Source organism: Amblyomma mixtum, chromosome 9, assembly GCF_055824585.1.
Source record: "Amblyomma mixtum isolate Tamu chromosome 9, ASM5582458v1, whole genome shotgun sequence".
NCBI lineage: Eukaryota > Metazoa > Arthropoda > Arachnida > Ixodida > Ixodidae > Amblyomma > Amblyomma mixtum.
The window spans coordinates 92,318,567-92,336,607 of NC_143020.1; the positions used below are offsets into that span (position 1 = coordinate 92,318,567).

General features: G+C 47.1%; 1 protein-coding gene and 5 non-coding genes across 6 annotated transcripts; all 6 read left to right on the forward strand.

Moving 5' to 3' along the window:
- The first annotated feature begins 501 nt into the window (after positions 1 to 501).
- On the forward strand, positions 502 to 575 carry TRNAT-AGU (transfer RNA threonine (anticodon AGU)). The gene has a single exon. It is a non-coding gene; the product is annotated as a tRNA-Thr (tRNA).
- Positions 576 to 968: 393 nt separating this feature from the next.
- On the forward strand, positions 969 to 1,921 carry LOC149330105 (uncharacterized). Its single transcript, XM_089559366.1, has 2 exons — positions 969 to 1,529; positions 1,643 to 1,921. Exons 1-2 carry the CDS (start codon positions 969 to 971, stop codon positions 1,919 to 1,921), a joined length of 840 nt encoding a protein of 279 aa, XP_089415492.1.
- A 6,244-nt stretch (positions 1,922 to 8,165) lies between these two features.
- On the forward strand, positions 8,166 to 8,239 carry TRNAT-AGU (transfer RNA threonine (anticodon AGU)). Its single transcript has one exon. It is a non-coding gene; the product is annotated as a tRNA-Thr (tRNA).
- Positions 8,240 to 8,338: 99 nt separating this feature from the next.
- On the forward strand, positions 8,339 to 8,412 carry TRNAT-AGU (transfer RNA threonine (anticodon AGU)). Its single transcript has one exon. It is a non-coding gene; the product is annotated as a tRNA-Thr (tRNA).
- Positions 8,413 to 8,496: 84 nt separating this feature from the next.
- TRNAT-AGU (transfer RNA threonine (anticodon AGU)) lies at positions 8,497 to 8,570 on the forward strand. Its single transcript has one exon. It is a non-coding gene; the product is annotated as a tRNA-Thr (tRNA).
- A 3,300-nt stretch (positions 8,571 to 11,870) lies between these two features.
- On the forward strand, positions 11,871 to 11,943 carry TRNAA-AGC (transfer RNA alanine (anticodon AGC)). Its single transcript has one exon. It is a non-coding gene; the product is annotated as a tRNA-Ala (tRNA).
- Positions 11,944 to 18,041: the final 6,098 nt, after the last annotated feature.

The window sequence follows — 18,041 nt, forward strand, 5'->3', positions numbered from 1 at the left end:
TAATCTTAACTGGTGAGTTTTGTGCGCCCTTCACAGGTGATTCAAGCGCGTGACTTCCATCGGAAATTTTCTTGCCGCAGGGAGTCTCATTATCGCTTCTTTCCAGTTTCGTTCACATTACAAAAATTAGTATGTACAACGAGCTGCAGCGCCGTCATGAGCTTTGCGATCTACGAGGATGAATTTTTTTTCTACATTTTATAAAGAGAAACAATGCTCTTTGAGAAGTAAGCGGCGAATATTTGGCGTGCTTTTGTTGTCTTTTCCACCGGCGCCGTGGCTTAGTTGGTTAAAGCGCCTGTCTGGTAAACAGGAGATCGTGAGCTTTGTAATTTTGTAACGTGCCAGTGTCCGGTAATAAAGAAAAAAAAAAGATCGTGAGCTCTGATCTCGCCGGTGCCTCAATTAATTTTTGCAGTGTACACCTAACGGTACTCTTTTAAAAGCCGGAGTTGCACTGGGGCGTCCTTTCGATGAGCGGATTTCCACGGTAGATCCGTCGGCACCATGGCTTAGTTGGTTAAAGCGCCTGTCTAGTAAACAGGAGATCGTGGGTTCGAATCCCACCGGTGCCTCATTCACTATTTGTAGTGTACATCTAACGGTACTCTTTTAAAAGCCGGAGTTGCACTGGGGCGTCCTGTCGATGAGTGGGTTTCCGCGGAGAAGCGTCGGCGCCGTGGCTTAGTTGGTGTATTCTGCTTCCGGCCACGCCAGTGAACGGACGCAGGATGCAGGGCTCCGTTGGAGCGGCTTCAGCGGCCGTGTCTGGCCGCGGTAACATGTCTGCTGAACAAGAAAGTATGTATCAGGTTGTTTTACCAGGGCTGCCTACAGGGCGTTACGTTTGGAATACAGTTTTTTTGCACGCGGATATCTCGGCCCGCCCGTATCGGGTGGAAGATTTCCGGGGCGCGTTGGCTCAGCATTCTTTGGTCCCGGACGTTATCGCCCTGGGGGCGTATCGCATGAGCCATGTCTGGGCCGTCACATTCAAAGAAGCCGAAACAGTGAAGAAGATTGCCAGCATCGGTAAACTTCGTGTGAAAGAACGGCGCTGCCTGGTGATTGACCCTGCGAACCAGGACATGCGTTTGAAGCTGCACTGGCTGCTCTACAACGTGCCTGACGAGGACGTGCGTGTCGCCTTCGCGCCGTACGGAAAAGTCTCTGAAGTGGCCCGAGAGCGCTGGCGAGTACAAGGCGTGTCGGAGAAGGGCTCAACCACCAGACGCATCACACTGAAGTTAAAAGCTGGCGTGAATCTTGACGACTTGCCGCATCAGCTCAACGTCGGCGGGGAGCTAGCGCTGGTTGTCGTCCCGGGCAGGCCTCCGTTGTGCCTCCGCTGTAGAGGTACAGGCCATATCCGCAAAGAGTGTCGGGTCCCTCGGTGCGGTGCCTGCCGACGGTTCGGGCATGAAGACGGCCAGTGTGCTCGCAGTTACGCGAGCATTGCCGGTCCCGGGAACAGTGAGGACTCATCTGAGTTGCTGATGGACGAGGCGGATGCAGAGGAGGCAGCCAGGGCAACTGACCAAGTTTTAGCTCAAAAGGCACCTTCGCTGACGCCTCTATCAAAAAAGAGTTCGACGATGAGCAGTGCTGTAAAGCCTAGTGGAGATGTGGGCTTGAACCGAAGCAAGGAAGTGTTGACAAGGCGGAAGACGTGACGAAAGCCGCGGCCGAATCTCCGGAGAATGTGGAGGCTATCAGCACCGATGCCATGGACTTCAGCCAGGAAGCTTCCGGTCTTCCAGCCGGGAAACGCTCCCATGATGAGAGCGTCGGCGAGAAGCCGCTGCCTTGCGTGGGTGGTGATGAGCCGCCGTCTAAAACACCGGGGATTCGACGCTCCACGTTGAAGCCCCGGCCGAACATCCCGGCCGAACCCCGGCAGGCGGGGAAACCGCCTCCGTAGCTGCTCAATGAGGTTTCGTGTTTTGTTTTTGTTTTTTCCTTTGTTGTGGTGGGAAGTACCCAGCAGACAGTGTGCCTTGGTCCGGAAAGGCTGGCGAGGGACATTCGTGTGGTTTCCCGACGTCAGCACTCGGATTCCTGGATCAACGACCATGTACACTGCCCACTGTGAGTTAGAAAATGTTGCACAATTTTGTAAAGTGGGAGCTGTACCTCAATGACATTCTATTCCAAGTGCATGGCGATGACAATAGATGCAGCTCTGCGCGTAGCAACTTTGAACGTCAGAGGCCTTTGTGCAAGGAGGCGCCAATGTCAGCTGAATCGTCTACTTGCTGACAACGCGCTTGATATAGTAGCTGTCCATGAGACGAAAATAGAAAATGAGGAAGCTACTGATCGTATGGTGTCCCACTTTCGTCCAGTCTTCAATGTTTGTGTTTGTCATTCTGTTGGCACCTCGGGCGGGTGCGTTATTTTTATTCGCAACAATCTAGGCATTATTGTAGAGTATTTTCGCTTGTACCAGTGGACGTCTTCTCTTTGATTTTACGTTTACTAATGTGTGTTGGCGAGTTATCTGTGTGTATGCACCAAACGTTGAAGCCGAACGCCAAGAGTTTTTCAATCGCCTTGAATATTATTTTGTTTGTGACAGAACCCTGCTGATGTCGGGTGACTTCATCTGTGTTTGTGTAGCGGCGGACCGTATGAAGTGCCTGCCGGTGCGCGAAAAAAGTGCTCAATTATTGAATAGTATTGTACGTGACCATTGTTTAGAAGACATCGGCGAAATGTTTACTTACGGTAATAGCTCTCAATATACACATTTCCAGCGTGACAGCCATGCTAGGTTGGATAGGCTGTATGTGTCTGCGGAACTCGTGCATCTATGCATGAACTATGATGTTCAGCCTGTTGCATTCAGCAACAACTGCCTCGTAATCGCAACCTTCGGTGAAAACAAAAAACATACGTTTTTTAACTGGCACTTGTGGAAATTTAATGCTAAGCTGTTGGAAGACGAAGATTTCATAAATGAAACTACAAATGAACTGCACAGTTTACTAGAGACGCAGACTGACAGCTTGGCTGTTCAGTGGGAAGATTTCAAAGAATGGGTGAAACGTAAAGCAATAGAAAAGAGTTCTCTTAATAAGCATAAAGAGAAAGAAAAGAAAACTGAATTGAATGAGCAGTTAAAATTCCTGACCTGCATGGAAAGTTCTGAGCCCGGCCTTTTTTTTGAAAGAATTGAGAGGAGTAAAAAGCCAGCTTGAACAAATACACAGACAGGTACAAAGCAGCCGTCATTCGCTCTAGGTCTGAGAAATTGTGGACTGGTGAAACGCCGACTAAACGGGCTTTGTCCGACGAAAAGCGTTACATTCGCCAGAAAGAAATCGCGCAGATAAGACACGGGGCTGAAGTTTCTAGCGACACGATCGTTATCCAGAAGGTTATAATAGACCACTTTAACGGCCTTCTCGGAAATAAGCGGGAGATGGATGAAGCATTTCTGGTTCATTTTTTGCCCCTATTGCCAAGGCTTGAGGATAAAGTGAAGGTGCGCCTTGAGATGCCAATTAGTGTCGGAGAAATTGAATCCGCGATAGATGAACTGCAAAACGCAAAAGCACCTGGCCCAGATGGACTAAGCGCCAATTTCTACAAAGAATTCAAATGCATGATAGCTCTGTTTCTGCTCAATGTGCTCTCTGAGGCGTACGAGCGCAAAAAAGTTCCACTTTCTTTTACTACATCACACATTGTCCTGATTCCCAAAACAGATGACCCGGAGAAGCGCTTGTTGGTGGGCTCTTATCGGCCGATAAGCCTCACCAACGTAGATTACAAGATATATATGAAAGTTCTAGCAAAGAGATTACAGGGCGTAATCAAAACATTGGTTCGACCACACCAGACTTGTGGCATCAAAGGACGGAGCATCGTGATAAACATACACGTTGCACGCAGCATACTGGAATGCAGTGACGTCCTTTGGGTGCGCATTGCAATGATTCAGTTGGATCTTGCGAAGGCCTTCGATCGGGTTTCACATGACGTTCTTTTATGCATTCTTGACCATTTGAACGTGGGGCGCGTTGTAGCGGAAGGCGTGGGAATGGCTTATGCGAACTGCAGCACGCGAGTAATCGTAAATAGGGAGTTGACAGACCGAATAGAAGTTAATTCTTCAGTGAGGCAGGGATTCCCTCTTTCGCCCCTACTGTTCGCGACTTACATAGAGCCACTCTGCTTGGCCATAATTAACAGTAACCGTATTTCCGGCTTTTAACTGCAGTGATGTCATATGAAAGTCCTCGCCTATGCAGATGATGTTGCCATTTTTTGCTCAAACAAGGACAGTGTTACTGAAGTTAGCAGCCTAGTCGAAAAGTACTGTCAACAAACTGGTTGTCTGATAAACTGGGACAAGAGCTGTGGGTTTTGGCACGGTAATTGGGATGATGCACCGGAACAGTTCTGTCGGTTGCAGTGGTCAAAACTGCCAACGCGGTATCTTGGCGTGCCTCTCGAATGTTATCAGGATCCCAATGACTGCTGGAACGATGAAGGGTCAAGGGCGAAGGAGAAGGCCGACTCGTGGCAAGCGAGGCAACTATCAATGTTTTCGTGCGCTTCTGTGTAACATTTTCCTTGTGTCAAAGATATGGTACCTAATGAATGTATTGAGTGCATCCCGAGCCAATATTCAAAGAATTCACCGTGTCTTTGTTGTTTTTGTCTGGGCGTCGACATGGGAGCGAACCAGTCGCACCAATTTGTTTAATCCTGTCAAAGGTGGTGGCCTTGGTCTTGTTCATTTGTTTTTACGCCAGGTTGTATCACGATTTATGTTCCTCCGTGACCAGTCGGACAGTTTTTTGCGGACTGTTATTCAGCTGCGATTGCAGAGGCTGCTTCCTGAAATTGTGGTGTCTTCGAGTGAGAATATGCGTGGTTCCGTCGTGGGGTACATGAGAGAGGTTGTACTCTCGTTCAAGCTTCTCCAAGTGCAGTTTTCTCTTGACTACTTGAGTAAAATTTCAAAGAAAAAGCTGTATAAGGAATTAGTGGATGTAATGATGCCAATTCCTCTTTACCGAAGCCTGCACCGTGGGAGTCCAGGGCAGGATGTTTTAAGAAGAGTTAAAAGCATGCCAGTTAACCCATCTATGAAAACGTTTTTATACCAGTTACATTCAAATACGCTCCCTGTTAAAACATGGCTGAACGAAAAGGGGATTTTCGTCCCCTGGACAACTAACTGTATCCTATGCAAGAAGCCCGAGACAATAGAACACGTATTCTTGTGTTAGGAGAAGGTAAGTGACGCCAACCAAGTAAAATACAGGAAAAACACGACGTTTCGGGACCGGCTCGGCCCCTTCTTCACGGTGTGACTACGGGCGAGCGCAGCTTGGCTTTTTAAGCCCCTGTGTGGAGGACCTGCGGGTCAATGGCCGCAGCCCATGGACGTAGGATGAGGGGAGAGTCCCCAGGGAACGATTAACATTCTCTCGTGTTTGCTGTATGTGCCACGACTCGAGTAGAAGCCTCCTGCGTGGGTTAGCTTCCGTTTCCAATACAATGGTGCTGTCGAAGTCAATTGGGTGGTCACACCCTTCACAGTGTTCGGCCACGGCGCTGCGTTGACGATTCATGTGACGGACGTCCGCTTTGTGTTGGTTCATCCTTTCCGCGAAGTTCTTCGTTTCCCCTATGTACGACGCCGGGCAGACGGAACACGGAATTTTGTACACGACGCCCTGGGCCTTTTCTCTGGGCTGCCGGTTTTTTGGGCGGGGGAGAAGGCGACCGATAGTGCTGGTCGGTTTGTGCGTTGTCAGCACCCCTTCTTTTCCGAGAATGCGACCGAGCGTCTCGCTCACGCCTCTCACGTAGGGGATGCAAACACGTTTCCGCTTCTGGCATGCGTCTGAGGAAATAATAGACCGGATTTTGTTTTGCCTTTCTTGCTTCCTGATAATGCGCCGGATGAATGAGCTTGGGTAGCCGTTCTTTTGGAGGTCAGAAATGACTCGGTTCTTCTCCTTCCTTTTATCTTCACTTGAGGAACATATGGAGTCGGCTCTCTTCAGTAATGACGTCACGACAGATGCTTTGTGCGGGATGGGATGGTTCGAATCGAAATGTAGGTACCGTCCTGTGTGGGTTGGCTTCCTGTGCACCGAGGACTGCAGGCCTTTGTCGTGCCTTGTAAGTAGGACATCCAGAAAAGGCAGGCTGCCCTGCTGTTCATGTTCAACAGTAAATTGTATGGCCGGTTCAACTGAATTTAGATGACTCTGGAGGTTTTCTATCTCTGAGGTTTTCACCACACAAAAGCAGTCGTCTACATAACGGAGGAATAACTTTGGCTTGGGATTAAAGGAGGAGAGGGCCCGGCTTTCGACGTCTTCCATGGTTAGGTTAGCCACTGTGACTGAAATTGATGCCCCCATAGCAGTGGCTAACCTAACCATGGAAGACGTCGAAAGCCGGGCCCTCTCCTCCTTTAATCCCAAGCCAAAGTTATTCCTCCGTTATGTAGACGACTGCTTTTGTGTGGTGAAAACCTCAGAGATAGAAAACCTCCAGAGTCATCTAAATTCAGTTGAACCGGCCATACAATTTACTGTTGAACATGAACAGCAGGGCAGCCTGCCTTTTCTGGATGTCCTACTTACAAGGCACGACAAAGGCCTGCAGTCCTCGGTGCACAGGAAGCCAACCCACACAGGACGGTACCTACATTTCGATTCGAACCATCCCATCCCGCACAAAGCATCTGTCGTGACGTCATTACTGAAGAGAGCCGACTCCATATGTTCCTCAAGTGAAGATAAAAGGAAGGAGAAGAACCGAGTCATTTCTGACCTCCAAAAGAACGGCTACCCAAGCTCATTCATCCGGCGCACTATCAGGAAGCAAGAAAGGCAAAACAAAATCCGGTCTATTATTTCCTCAGACGCATGCCAGAAGCGGAAACGTGTTTGCATCCCCTACGTGAGAGGCGTGAGCGAGACGCTCGGTCGCATTCTCGGAAAAGAAGGGGTGCTGACAACGCACAAACCGACCAGCACTATCGGTCGCCTTCTCCCCCGCCCAAAAAACCGGCAGCCCAGAGAAAAGGCCCAGGGCGTCGTGTACAAAATTCCGTGTTCCGTCTGCCCGGCGTCGTACATAGGGGAAACGAAGAACTTCGCGGAAAGGATGAACCAACACAAAGCGGACGTCCGTCACATGAATCGTCAACGCAGCGCCGTGGCCGAACACTGTGAAGGGTGTGACCACCCAATTGACTTCGACAGCACCATTGTATTGGAAACGGAAGCTAACCCACGCAGGAGGCTTCTACTCGAGTCGTGGCACATACAGCAAACACGAGAGAATGTTAATCGTTCCCTGGGGACTCTCCCCTCATCCTACGTCCATGGGCTGCGGCCATTGACCCGCAGGTCCTCCACACAGGGGCTTAAAAAGCCAAGCTGCGCTCGCCCGTAGTCACACCGTGAAGAAGGGGCCGAGCCGGTCCCGAAACGTCGTGTTTTTCCTGTATTTTACTTGGTTGGCGTCACTTACCTTCTCCTAACATTAAATTTCCCAACCAGACAGACTTCTGTCGAATGTTTTCTTTTGAGTCTACACGTATTCTTGGATTGTTGGGACCCCATCTTTCACTGGGACGTCCTCCAAAGAACTATCAAGAAAGATCTACCCCTGGACCCCTACGGTATTATATTTTTGCCCATTCAAAATGAAACAGGAGTGCCCTATGACTTACTCATGCTGCTCAGCATCCACAGCTTGTGGAAAACCAGAATGCAGGTGCGGCATGCAGATGTAAACGTGTGGTCTGTGCGAGAAAACTTCATTGCAAGTGTCGTGTGCCTGAGAGAAGTATACCGAGCACAAGCTGAACAGCCTGACTGGCTCTCTGTACTAGATGACTTGGCTGTATTGAAAAGATTTTAATCACCCTTGTATCAGCCGCATTGGGCTGAGGTGTTTTACATTTTTTTGTTATTTTGGTTCTGTGCCAAAATCGGCAACAAAGCAAAAAAAAAAAGCCGTGGCTTAGTTGGTTAAATCGCCTGCCTAGTAAACAGGAGATCGTGAGTTCAAATCTCGCCGGTGCCTCATTCACTTTTGTAGTGTACATCTAACGGTACTCTTTTACAAACCGGAGTTGCACTGGGGCGTCTTATCAATGAGCGGATTTCCGCGGAGGGTCCGTCGGCGCCGTGGCTTAGTTGGTTAAAGCGCCTGTCTAGTAAACAGGAGATCGTGAGTTCGAATCTCGCCGGTGCCTCATTCACTTTTTGTTGTGTACATCTAACGGTACTCTTTTACAAACCGGAGTTGCACTGGGGCGTCTTATCAATGAGCGGATTTCCGCGGAGGGTCCGTCGGCGCCGTGGCTTAGTTGGTTAAAGCGCCTGTCTAGTAAACAGGAGATCGTGAGTTCGAATCTCGCCGGTGCCTCATTCACTTTTTGTAGTGTACATCTAACGGTACTCTTTTAAAAGACGGCGTCGCACTGGAGCGTCTTATCAATGAGCGGATTTCCGCGCCGTGGCTTAGTTGGTTAAAGCGCCTGTCTAGTAAACAGGAGATCGTGAGTTCGAATCTCGCCGGTGCCTTTGTTTTTTAGTTTCTTGCTTGCACCTTATGGCTAGTTATTTGTGCCTGTTGGTCGCGCTGCTCGCACTAAGAGATAAGATGAACGGTCGTTGTGCTGTGCTTCCACATGGCACATTCATTCTTGTGGACAACACTCGCCATGCCATCCGATAAGGTAACAGACTTCACAGTCCTTGTCTCTTGGTATTTATACTTAGAACATGTGCCCTCTTCCCCACTACCTCAAACGGCATATGTCTTAAGGGTAGGCTTCACCTGAACAACGTTTTCTTCAGAAAAGTATGAAGTTTCAAATGAGAGCTTTGGAGCAAGCAAGAACCACTTTCTAAAGGCATACCGGTGCGTTTTAATGCGTCTCCGAAAGAAGCGAGTGAGCGCGAGCTCTGTCTTTCCGTTAAATTCACGAGCGTTCTGGTTAGTGTATGAGGATAGGCTCTTACAAATTTTTGTCGTGCAGACGCTTCTACTAGCGAAACTTTCAGAGACAGCAATCAATTTTCGTGCCGATACTTTGGCTGTTAGGGCAGGGCGAAGGAGAAATCACTGATTAACCTCTACACAAAATATTAGCATCGCGGTAGCGACTAACATGAAATCTCGGACATACAGCTGTGTTATTCGCTCTAAAATAAAAAGCTGCGAATACTACCAAAAAATTGTGTTAAATTGCTTTTAATTTTTTTTATTTGCATGAGACAGCAAACACCAGCAAACAGTCAATTGTTACTCGTCGTAGCCACTGTATTTCGCATTGCCGGAGCAGATCAGCGTTTAGTTGGAATGTTTTACTCCATACTAAGGGGGACAAATTGTTCCATAGGTCTAAAACCAAGTGTTGACTGGCAGCAACTGGACCAGGGGTAGGCAAATACTGTTAATTTTTGTTCCATCCACTTCAAACACCGGACGAGTGGAATACAACTGATTTTTAAAAATACATCATTGGTGCACATTTATGCAGCACGATAGGCTGCAGCGGGAGTAGAATTAGATGATAAAAAAAGAAGCGGTGGCTGAAATGTCTCAGGCACCAGGGAAACCAAGGTGACATTGGTGTCTAATGTCAGAATGGACCAACTAGCCTAGCAAAAAGTTCTGCTAGAAACCAAGGTGCTCCAATTTCGCCGGTGGTGGCTCAAATCCCGCTCGAGGATGATGTTTTTCTTAAGGTTTATCGTTGCCATGACAACGATACGACGCTCCAGTTGGCTTCAGTCGGGCTGCTATGGGAGGAAGGAGCCTTGATGTCGTGATTGGATGGGAAATGTGTCTTTCTTTCACTTTCTATGTACAGGATAAATCTATGATAATGTCAACCTATGAATGACAGTACCTGTTTTTGTTTTTTATTTCATGTGCTTGCCTCCTTTTTGTTGTAATAGCCATCAGCTACCCTTGTATAGATATGCGTGAATGCCTGTATGAGCTGATGAGCTGCATGAGTATGAGCACAGGCCCTCATAACCCACAATCCCTAATTGGATGACAGTATCTCCAAATAAATAAGTCCAGGGCTGGTAAGCAGCGGGCGCTGGCGAACGATTGCGGTAACCAGGGGAGATGTTGTCACGTGGTGGTAACGGATGTCGGGAAGCAAGGCTTTCAAAGGGACCCGTTTTATTGCGAGAACCTGCGCTCTCAATAAGAACGGAACTCGGCGGCGGTTGCCTCACGAGTGAGTGCGCAGGGTGGCCTTGTGCAAGTCTTGAAATAAAAAAATACAGTTACAGTGGTTAGCGCCGATATGCTATTGAAAGCGCAAGCACTTAATAAAGTTGGTTTGTTTTATTGAGGTTAAACGTCGCACAGCGACTCAGGCTATGAGAGACATCGTAGTGAAGGGCTCCGGAAATTTCGACCACCTGGGGTTCTTTAAAGGGACACTGAGGAGAAATTGAAGTTGGCTTGTATCGACAGAATACCAGCTCCTCATTACAAAAACGCCACTCAAACTGACAACAAAGCTCTTGTAACGTAGAAAAGAGCAAGAACCAAAATACAGGTATCGCCGCCACAGGCCAAACTCGCAAGTACAAGCGTCATGGCGTCATAGGACAAAGCAGTGTTGCTAGAACGAATGGTTCTAGCAACACCAGGAACCGAGTAACCATGCATCACTGAGGCGCAGCCAATGCATGCGCAAATCTCCTTGACGTCGCCAGATGGCGCCACGTGCCCGGCTGCTACGCGCGCTTCTGAAGCATCGGGACAAATCAGCGCCTGTTTTCCGGCGGTAGGCGGGCTCCCGGTATTCCGCTAGCGGTAACAAGGTACACGGTATGCTAAAGGTGTCTATTTGCGAGAACTTCGTTGACGACTTCGAGAACGAGATCCATCGTAACGCTGGCAAAACGCCAGTGCAAACGTAATCGAAGCGACTGTAGCGACGGCCGCAATAGCCGATAGATGCCTTCAACGTGCGGCCGGCGGTAGCTTTCTTTTCGGCTGCTGCTAGGCCGCACTGCTGGCAGCCAGAAATCACGGAGTCTGCGTTACGTCATGTGCACGTCATGTTTCACGTCTCTTAGTCCTCTGTCGTCATAGACGAATCCCAAGTTTGAATCAGAGCGGCGGGAAAAACTTTTTCAACTTCGAATCCAAATTTCTTAGAAATAAATGCATCTTTCACTGCCGGCCAAGTGGCAACAAAGCCATGACATGCCGAACTATCGGATTTTACTATAAAAAAAATATTAATAGTGCTCTCCTCAGTGCCCCTTTAATGTGCACTGACATCGCACAGTACACGCTCCTCTAGAATTTTGCCTTCATCGAAATTCAGCCACCGCGGTCGGGCTTGCAGGTGAACGCCGTAACCAATGAGCCACCGCGGCGGCATCACTCGACGAAGGTTGAGTAGGGAACAAGTAGGATCTCGGACCTTTAAACAATATTTTGGTGAAATGGTACAACTGTAGGCCATTCCTTCACAAGTGGCTCGCTAGTATTAAATATTTCTTCGACAGGAAATGTTTCGAACAGGACGAAAACACCTTCACAGAACGATTGAGTCTATACCAGACGAATTCGCCAGTCTCTGCAAGCAATACATAACTTTGGCGGACACTTGAATGCGGAGAAGGCGGCCGTATGCCGTGTACTGGAGGTAAAGGGGCTACGTGACTGTGATCACAAACAGATTTCGCCCTCAAAGCGGCTGCGATAAAATGCAACAGCCAACGACAGAGCGGGAGGGAACAGAGATATCCTCTCCCGTGAGGCTGCTCTCGGGTGCGGCCTAGATTCTTCGAGCAGCTCTTGCCGCATTTTATGGTGCTTTACAAGCGTGCTCTTTCGTCGGGGGTGTAGCTCAGATGGTAGAGCGCTCGCTTAGCATGCGAGAGGTACTGGGATCGATACCCAGCACCTCCACTTATTTTATTCATTGAGGTCTTCATGCAAATTATAGTTTTATTATTGTTTTATTCTAAAATTTGTTTCCCATTTAAATCGTGATTTGTGAACGTGACTTTAGCGTTCACGCACTTATGGGAAGCTAAACATTAAAAAGACCGCTCACGCGACACTACCAGAGTGAGAATATATAATGCCATACAGCATGAATGACTGGATGACGAAATAGCTGCTACTTCAGGAGCTCACTGGCTATTACACGCTGCCGATCATCACGAACTTGTGGCTTTGAACAAGGCATACTCTTGAACCAGGGAACCGCACTAAGGTGGCATAATGGTCAATGTCTCTATTCTGACCATGTCTCTTTCAAATCTTGGTTTGGCATGGTTCTGGGTACGTTCTTTACTTGTAACTTAATGGAAGAGAGTTTGGAATTTGTTTGCTTAAACGCGTGGCTAAGAAGAAGCACTGAAGACACTGCTTTAAACATGATGCTAGTGACGCGAAAAGTAAAGTTGTGATGCCTGCCACACCACCACAAAGAAAAAAAGGCAGTAACAACTGCTATCATCATTATCATGGGCCGCATGTCATGTTGAGTACGTTCGTTGTGTGCATATGCCTGCTTGGAAGTGGTAACATCAACGTAGCGCTGCAGATGGTTAATGGGCGGGTTTGATTGTTGATGGGTGTGATGATCTGGTGAGTCAGGCGAGTTTCACGTTTCAGCAGAAGAGGACATGATTTACCGGCAACGGCAGTGTTATGCGGTTGAACGCAAAGGCGAGGAGGTGGTCGAACGCGTCACTAAAGCCAACGGCAGAAAACGGGCGAACTCCCCTCTAAGTACACACACGACCTGGCCCAGAAAATGCCGTCCATGCAGAATAAATTTGAAGATTTCCTCGATCCATATCACAGGGCTGGTCAGCACCTCTGTTGCTGCTCGAGAGGGAGCCGAACTTGCGAACGATTCCTTCCGCGGATGGTTATCGTGTCTCACAGTTAGCATCAACCGCTTGTGTGATCTTGAAGTTCAGAATAAAGCAGGCTTTTGCTGTCATCAATACAATTCTCGCGGCTCAGATTAAAAAAAAAAAGATGCAGCCATGCTCGTGGCGGCTCTTCGTTCTACGTCCGTCGTCTTTTGCGTTGTCTTTCCCAAGAAAGATCCATTAACTCCTCTTCAGTTAACCCTGCCATGCACTAGCTCGGGTCAATTTATCCACGCTAATTTCTATATCACATCCACCAAACCCACTTCCGGCCACCTCTTGCTATGCATGCTTTCTCTTGGAATATACTCTGCTACCCTTAACGACCAGCGATTAACTTTCCATCGCATTACAGGCTCTGCCCACGTCTAACTGCTCTTCTCGATTTCAATTAAGATGTCATCTAACCAGCATTTATTCATTTAACCATGCTGTTAGGCTAATCCTTATTTCTATGGCTAGCAGCGTTCTCTTCAATTTCAGTGCAACCCTTTATGTTAGCCCCTACATTTATGTATACTTGCACTTTATACATTTATGTATACATTATACATTTATGTATATGTATACTTGCACTTAAAGGACAGGGGTAAACTGCCGTTCATAATATGAGAGTACAGAATTTGTAAAAAATATGCCACCCAACAGAAGTGCCTCCTGCACGTGCATTAGGGCTCGTTTCGTATCGTCAACATTTCAAAGCTCTTTGAGACGAGAGATAGTCTCGTCCTCACTGCTATGAAGATTTTGGTATTCAGAGATGCTAGACAGCTTCACGAAGTATGTTAGAAGCAAATTCGTTGTCAACGTTTGTGCAGGCCGGGTGCATTTCATCCCATTTTCCATAGATGCCATTTGCAACGCTTCCCTTCCTATTGTAAACTGTCGTTCCCTTTCGAGGCCGTTCAAGTGTACTTTGCGTTTCTCGATATAAATAACTAGACCCACTGTTCTGTTTTGTCCGTCTAGGTGCTCGATCGTGCTTTTAAATTCGTTCCCTGATTTACTTAGTGAAGCAAAGTCATCAGTGAAACTCAGATTGCTAAGGTATTCTCCAGTAACTTTTATTCCAAACCCTTCCCAATCCAGATGTCTGAATGCCTCCTGTAAATATACGGTGTGTAGTAACAGATAAACCGTGTCTCTTTGTCTGACACCCTTCTTGATCAGAACATTATTACTATACCTACAGAGAACTTTGATGCCTACTGGGCTGTTATATACTTTATCCGGAGTTTCAGATATGCGAGAACCAATACAGAACGTGGCAGCACCGGCGATGATGCGCCATTCAGTCCCTTCTCCTTACGCCTTGTCGCGATTTTGGGCTCTTTTAGTTGTCGACGTGATAAAAAAGGGACTGGCCTTTTGGCGTGTCCTAATGAATGACTACCAAAGTAACACCTAACTAACGTTTTAGGCATGTTTTCCTGTAACAATTGATAGGACGCACTTTCTGTCGGCGCAGTTCGTGCACCGGCTTCAGCGCACCGGTGAATAATAAGGGCTGGGTGCGGGTTGGGCGCGGTACACATCATGTCTCACGCATGATCGGACTTTTAATGCCGTTAAATCCACATCTGCGGAAGACTCCACCGAAATATTGGCGCATCTCAAGGGACCTATGTATATAGTAAAAAGATGTTCAGAAACTGAAATTAAAGCAAACCTCCAGGACAGAACAGCGATTTTTATTCTCTCGGCAAGCCTGGTGGAACAGGTCTATGACATACGGTAATTATTCAGTGCACAGGGCGTAGTTGAACCTGGCGGATGCGCAATTGAGGCTGTTATGTTGCAGTACACAAGACTGGCACGTGAAAGATATCCGAATGTGCGCTTCGTGTTCTTCTTATCAAGAGGCGCCGATCACGGCCACTATTACCGCTCCTGTTTCCTTTGGCCTTGCAAACTGGATTGCAGTTTATATGTTTTGTTTATCACAAGGGAACCACCAAAAAATCATGAATTGTTAAATATACTTTGGCTGCAAGCGCTGGTAGATGAAGAGGCTTTGTCAGGCTAGCTGTCGGTCGCTAGGTCATCAGAACAGAAGCAGAGTATAATTGATTTACACTTTTTATTTGAAAAGGACGCTGAGAAATATTTGAGTTTAATCTGTATAGAAAAAAAACGGCATTCTAAAGACAAAGAAACTATGCTCACCAAAAGCGGAGCTGTCAGTGTTAGGAAGAAGGAAGAGCAAAATAGAGGCGTGACGATCGCCTGCCAATTTCTTAACAAAGCCGCCTGTTTCAGTGCCAAATTTCTGGCGCGGATCCCAGAGGATATGCCACGCCCCCATATGCTTCAAGATAGCAGCATCCGGCTATTACTGTTCCGGGTGTCACGAGTTTTAATCGAGTAACGGAAAAATTTTCAAGCTCAGTTTCCTCAGCTCTAAATGAGAATTTTACTGACAGAAAAACGATAGCATAACCATACAGACAAGGAATCAGTCTTTACGAAGAGCAACAACTGGAGGGTGTTGAACTCAGTGTCCTTTGAATTCTGTGTGTGGAGTTGGTCTTCAGGTGGAAAAAAGGAAGGCCGTCTAGTTTGAAGAGTTCCGTTAGTCAGGACGGCGATAAATTCATTATCACAAAAAGATTCCAGTAAATGAATCATTTTTATTTCAGGTAGAAAAAGAAGGCTATCTCTCTTTAAGAAGGGTGCAATTACTCAGGGGAAAGAAATTTATCATCATGAAAAGGTTCCAGTAAACAAACCATTTTTCTTCAGGTACAAAACAGGATGGTAGTCCTGTTTGAAGAAGAATGCCGTCAGTCAGGAAGAAGATAAATTTATTATAATGGAAAAGGTTCCAATATATAAATCGTTTCATCCAAGTTATACACTGAGTTCCCAGCATTCTCAAACCAAGTCCTAATGTTGAAGTGGAAAAACATGTAGGAAAGATGGTATCATTACAGGGGATTGCTAAGAGGGAATTATTGTACAGATGGGGAGCGCTGCAGTTGTATAATTATCGTGTTTGCCTAATGCAAATCAGGGAAGACCGGCCTGGAGCCTTAATTACAAAGCGTTCCGGTATCTCAGGACACCCTCTTTACACAGTGTACTGTTCTCCTGGTTAAGTGCTCTCTAAGAGTTCGCCTGAGTATGTCTCCGAATTCGGCGACTGGCAACTAACTTCCCGGCTTCTCTACATACGTGTTTTTGCGTCGTAAACGTACGTGCCTTCAGTGAATCTGGGACCTGACCCTTAACGTTCCCTGCTACGCTGTCTGGTGTGCGACTGCATGTCTTCCGCAGGCGGCCGCATTTAACGATGCACGCAAGCCGATGTTGAAATGCCATCTTGCGCCAACTGCAGTCACCTCGACTGCTAGCAAAATATCTTTCGTCTTGTTTTTGCCAGCATATTAGTGCATGCGCTTTCGCATAATAACCATCGTTGCTAGACGCCGTTACGCAAGACACCTCTTATGCATCCAGCGTCGCAAACTTTTGATGGGGACTTATTTTTAACCTCAGCAAGCTCAGCGAGTATGAACATCGCAGATACTGACATCAGCCGCTCAAGGGGCGTTTTAGTAGAAAGCCTATAACCCAGGTTGCTGAATCATCTTGTGTTTTGCCAGCTTATAAAGAGCGTACTGTATTTTGGCCATCGGAATACGTTAGACTCCAGATATGAGAATTACAACGTTTGCATTTGGCGAGTTACGCTCAGTTATGTTTCTAAGTTCTGATGAAGACGGAGTATGAAAACAGGTCTGCAGTTTTCAGCGTCTCTGACAGCCTGAGTCCCTTGGGGACGTTGATCCCCATAAACCAAAGCAGCTCTCCAATTTTCAACCGTGAGTTTGCTATTACGAATATTTATTTTCAGAATGCACAGCTTAGTGAGGAATAGTAAATGTAGATTGTATGCGGTACTTTTTTGCTTTTCTTTTTGCAAGGGCATGCTTACTGCTTCCTCGAAAAATGCTGACGAACAGATGAACATCTCTGCTTTGGCGATCGCCATAGATCTCGGCTGGAGTTTTACATAAAGTATTGCCGAAAAACTTCTTAATGCAGTAAATGGAACATGCGAGGTTTGTTAGAAATACGAATTATTTTGATGAATTAATATTAAAGCTGATTTATTTCTGACATCATCGGCAAAGCATCTGCGGCCTTAATAGAATTTATATTGCGAAGAGACTGCCCGCGAACCAAAGTTGCGTCTAATTCATCTTCCGCAAAGTGTGGTATGCAGTGAACAACGAGGCTCTGCTGGTGAAGCAAAATTACGGGTTAATTTGAGCATTTTCTTCCGCCCAACATGTTTCGAGGAAGCTTGAGCCCCTCCGGACACGAATTACAGAATGCCTCGGGAAAAGCTTTCTATTGGGGCTCGAATCGATTTGTCCTGTTCGAATTTCGTAGCTTTTTGTCAGTGATAATTATATCAGCTGTGTTATCTATTGAAAATTCTCTCGTCTAATTTTAGAGCACAACATCGAGCTGTATAGAATATATGGAGAAGGAGCACGGTGCGAAAGTTTCGCTGAATGAACATAGAAATATGGATAAAGATCTGAATCTTGATTAAGCCAGCAGTATGCGCACATATTATCTTCATACGTTGTTACTAGCACGCGCTCAGAATTATTTATTATAGAGCAACCCTAGCCGAAACCTTGTGAATAAACTGGTTTTTGGTTTGGCCCTCTGTCATTTACATATGCGTACAATCACGCTCTGCCCACGCTATGCCAACGTATGCACACACGCACACATGCTCGCACGCACGCGCACCTGCTGTGGACAGTGGAGCGTGCTCGCTCGTTAATTGAGTTCCAAGAGCTCGGCTGGTTGTGTCACAGAAACCCGGAAGTGAGAGAGATGTTTCGAGCTCGCCAGTTTAAGCGATCTGGGTTGGACAACAAGCGTGCGCTAGCTACATCTGGGATCTGCCTTTTAAGGACCTTGGTTACGCATGCCATATTACGACTTACTATGCGCAGCAGACAGTCAGAGTTAAGGATGGACGTCGCCGGGTGGATACACCTGTCTGCGCTGACCGCTGTGGTCGAGACGGCGTCTAGGAGGAGCATTTATGCTTTTTTAAGGCGAAAGCCTTTAATGGCTCACACTGTCGTCCGT